At 33.1% G+C, this 4,143-nt stretch overlaps 1 protein-coding gene across 1 annotated transcript; it reads right to left on the bottom strand.

Moving 5' to 3' along the window:
* Window positions 1-1,266: 1,266 nt before the first annotated feature.
* LOC111906565 (uncharacterized) lies at window positions 1,267-2,790 on the bottom strand. Its single transcript, XM_023902316.3, has 6 exons — window positions 2,412-2,790; window positions 2,240-2,321; window positions 2,092-2,158; window positions 1,833-1,991; window positions 1,675-1,735; window positions 1,267-1,590 (listed from the first exon to the last, which is right to left on the bottom strand). Exons 1-6 carry the CDS (start codon window positions 2,665-2,667, stop codon window positions 1,403-1,405), a joined length of 813 nt encoding a protein of 270 aa, XP_023758084.1. The 5' UTR covers window positions 2,668-2,790; the 3' UTR covers window positions 1,267-1,402.
* Between the last annotated feature and the right edge of the window lie 1,353 nt (window positions 2,791-4,143).

Below are 4,143 nucleotides of genomic sequence, written 5' to 3'. Positions count from 1 at the left end.
GTGAGAAAAGCCCACAGATAGAGAGAGTTTTTGTGTAGAGAAGGGTGAAAAATGGAGAAAAAAAACGTTTATATAGTGAAATCTAGGGGAAATCGCAGATGGACCTTTCCATCTGCGAATGTACAAGCAGCTAAAGCACAGCTGTGCTTTAGCTGCTTGTATATTCGCAGATAAAATGATAATTTTGCAGATGGGGCATTTCCATCTGCGAAATTGAAGGTTATTTTTGCAATTTCGATTTTTTTGGCTATTTTTGTAATGTAATTAGTGTAAATGGCTATTTTTGTCGTTTTCTTAAAAAAAAAATACAACCTAACCTTAATTTTCCTCCATCAAGAACACAATGGGCGTGTTTGACAAAAGTAATTATTAGCTGGAAGCGGGTAGTGGTTAGCTGGTAGCGGGTAGCTGGTAGCGTGTAACAGGTAGCTGGTAGCGGGAAACTGTAATTTTTATTTGTTATATGAATGTTTGACAAAAGTAGCTGGAATCTTTTGAAATATATAAAATTACATAAAATGACAATTGATTAAAACTAAATAAATATATAAATACATTTTTAAGAGTAATTATGGAAATTTATTTCAAAAGGTCAGGAGCATTTTGTTAAACGCTACATCAAGTAGCTTTTAGAATCGGAGCGTTTTGTTAAAACTAAAAGCTAAACGCTCATACTGCCAAACGAAGCTTTTAGTTTAAACTAGAACGTTTTATCAAATGCTAAAAGCTAGAAGCTCTCAAACGCTTCCAAAAGCTCCAATGCCAAACACGCCCAACAAACACAAGCAAACATTAAATTGATTGTAAACAAAAAAAATTGGTCAAAAACAAAAAATTGTTGAATATTAGGAGAAAAAAAGTTATGTTTATTTGTTTATTTATTTTTATTTTTTTGAAGAAAGATAATTGATTAGAGAGGACAGAATCGTTTATCTCCTGCCGCTCAAGCCGCTAGACCCAAGGTGAACGGAGTCGAACTCGCCCAAGCCGAATTCCTCCCAGCCCGTCTTCCCCAAATTTCTTCTTTGGTTTCAACCTCCAACGGGTTCCTCAAACCGAAGCACTCTTCTCTTTCTATCTTATTCTCCTCTCGCTTATCCCTCTTCTCCTCGACCCCGCTATGATTCCTTCCTCCCTTACAGGAAACTACAGTAAACGTTAAAAAACTGAGAAAAAAATTTTAAAAAATGCTGAGGGTTTTTTTTTGAAAACAAAGACTTCGTGATTAAACCAAAAAAAGAAAAAAAAAATCCAAAATACGTAAGATTTTCTAAAACATAAGCCAACATTTTAATTAGAAACAATACACATTCTTGCATCCGATGCAATCAAAACTACATGCAAAATATCCCTAACAAATTAAAGAAACCAGTCAATGACAACCCATTTGGGATGAATCATATCATTTCTTATGATCAGTATCACTACTTCTTTTCTTCTCAAAAAATCGAATTATCTTGGAATAATACTTCCAATCAGGATGTGAAGGTGTAATCGCAGGTTCTCCAAATGGATGATCTTTCACATAGCTTTGCACGTCTTTAGCTTCCGCAACTCCTTCCAAAAACAGTCGTAACTCCCCATTTGGACCTAATCAACATTTTTCCACAAAAAAAAAAACACATTTATATAAAAAAAATATCCATAAACGAACTATAAATCTACACATTTCACCTAAAAAATCATCATCTTCGTTATCAATATCGTACTTCTTTGGGCAAATGGCAGTGTTGGGCTGCAACAAACCAGAAAGAATTAATGTCAATATTCATATACACATAAATGATAAATCAACATATCTTACACAAAACAATAAAATTATAAAATAATACAGGATTCAAGAGAGCTTTCTCAGTATCCGTGATCAACAACGTGTTAGAAGACGAGTACTTCGAGTACTTCTCCCATACGTATTTAAGTTCTTTCAAGAACACCGGCTTGTTTTCGTTCCACAAACACATGAACCCTGTATTTGTGCATTGACTTTGATCCTGATAAAGGCAAATAACATCAAAAACTTCATAACAGCAAATTGATTCGAAAATTTTTACAAAAAAATGTAATGGAAGTGAGTTTAGAGTTCATACTCACCCAAGTGAACAAGAACTTGTTTTTCTCTTCTCCGATAACATGGGTCAGAACTTTTTGTATGTTACGCCTAAAAGAAATCAATATACATGAAATCAAGCAAATATATTCCAAAGAAAGGAAGTGAATACACGAAATCAATGGTACTAACTCCATTGCTGAAGACCATAGCCCCACTTCGAATCTTTCGAAGCAAAACTTCAAGAATTCCTCACAAAAAGGCCTCTTGTAAACTGTATAAACATACACTTATTATTGATCAAAATTTTGATTATACACTGATACCCTTGTACTCAAATGTAATCATGGTTTTTTTTACTCACCCAGAAAATTTCCGTACGAGAAATCAGGGCGGCGGTTCTTGGGAATACTAGCTGGACTGCAACGATGAGCTCGGTGAACGATGATGCCGGCGAGAGGAATCACAAGCAGTTTCTTTTTAGGACCGAGGGTAAGTTTATCAAAAGAAATACCCAAATCGATCTTTGTTTCGTTTCCATCTTGTTCTTCTTCTTGGCTGCTTCGACTGTTATCAGAAGCAACATCGACATTCTTGATCTTCGATTCTTTGTCTGCCATTTTTGATTTAGGGTGAGTTTGGATGTGATATGGATCGGTTTATATCGATGGCAACTGTAACACCAGCAGTCGTTTGGAAATTCACGAAGAAGAGAGATGAGATGCTTCTAAAAGTTTATTGGTAATTAACATACTTTTTGTACCACCTTTAATCGGGTTCTTTTTTTTTTTTTTTTTTTTTTTTTTTTTTTTTGTGGGAATAAATCACAGTTTTGTTCCTTAACAAAAATTAAAAATTAATAGGTTACATTTGCGTGGTTTTAACAAATTTCCGCTCCTCACGTCAATTTAAAAGATCTTTTATTATTATTATTATTATTATTATTATTATTATTATTATTATTATTACTATTATTATTATTATTTTGTAAAATACAAACCCATGTAGTATAGGATAAGATATAAAAAAAATGTTATATATTAAAATTTTTGATTTTGAATATGTTTATATTTAGGAAAATATCAAGAATAAATTGTTAATCAATTTAAAACTCCTTAAATTTAGGGATTTACATTAAACGAATTAAAAAATATGATAAAATAGTAAGACAATGAGACGTTTTATAAAGATTATCTAGAAAAAAGTTTAAATTCAATTTTAAACTCTTTAAATTTTGGGATTTAAATCCAAGTGAAATATTATTGTATTTTGGTTTAAAAGATCCTTTATTATTTTTTTTTTTTTTTGTACTTGTAAGGGCATGAAGTCCATTTTTACGTGCTCAAAATGCCATTATCATAAAATCAAAGGGGTCGTCCAGTTGGTATTTTTGTCAAAGATAACATGTCCACGATCAAGTCCATTTGGATTTTCATACACAACTTTATTTATTTTATTATTATTTTTGGGAAATTCTATATATCCTCCCAATTGCATTGTGGACTCCCAATGTGAGTGTAATGATGCTTGTTTAACCCCCAAGATAATGATGCTTGTGTAACCCCCAAGATGGGACGATTTATATGAGTGGAAATGATAGATATAATAGCACCCTTATTTTTACATGGTGTCTTCTTAAGAAGACATCCTAAGTCAAAATCAGAAACTAAAAACACCTAACCCATGTTCTTGCATCTCCGAACGAGCAAAAAAAAAATCCGAATAATTAAATATTTTTAGGTGATGAATTGTTAACCATAGTTTTATTAATGATTTAAAATGATTTTTTTGGACCGTACTAGGGTTTACACATTTAGTCTCTCAATGTTTTTAAGAAAATTCAAGGTCAGCCCGTACGTTGGGCGTACGAGGAGGTACATGCAACGTACCTGTGCGAGGAGCGGATCGGGGAGTGCCAAGCTAGTATGATGGGCATACGCTTAGTACGTATAGCGTACTAGCCTAGACTCCAAACCTTAATTTTATGGGTTGCTCCCAATTTAATCAATCTTATATCGCTTTCGACCATCATTATCAACCACCATTTCCTCCTCAAACCCTAATTTAGAGTCTAAGTTGCTTTTGTGAGATTTGTG

The sequence above is a fragment of the Lactuca sativa genome, chromosome 1 (assembly GCF_002870075.4).
Source record: "Lactuca sativa cultivar Salinas chromosome 1, Lsat_Salinas_v11, whole genome shotgun sequence".
Lineage (NCBI taxonomy): Eukaryota > Viridiplantae > Streptophyta > Magnoliopsida > Asterales > Asteraceae > Lactuca > Lactuca sativa.
The sequence above is the reverse complement of the archived record's forward strand: the minus strand, read 5'-3'. Positions and strand labels throughout refer to the sequence as shown.

Coding starts and splice junctions, on each gene's coding strand:
- LOC111906565 (XM_023902316.3), bottom strand. CDS start 2,667: ATGGCAGACAAAGAATCGAAGATCAAGAATGTCGATGTTGCTTCTGAT. Junction 2,159..2,239: donor CTATGGTCTTCAGCAATGGA/GTTAGTACCATT, acceptor GATTTCTTTTAG/GCGTAACATACAAAAAGTTC. Junction 1,736..1,832: donor AGAAAGCTCTCTTGAATCCT/GTATTATTTTAT, acceptor GGTTTGTTGCAG/CCCAACACTGCCATTTGCCC.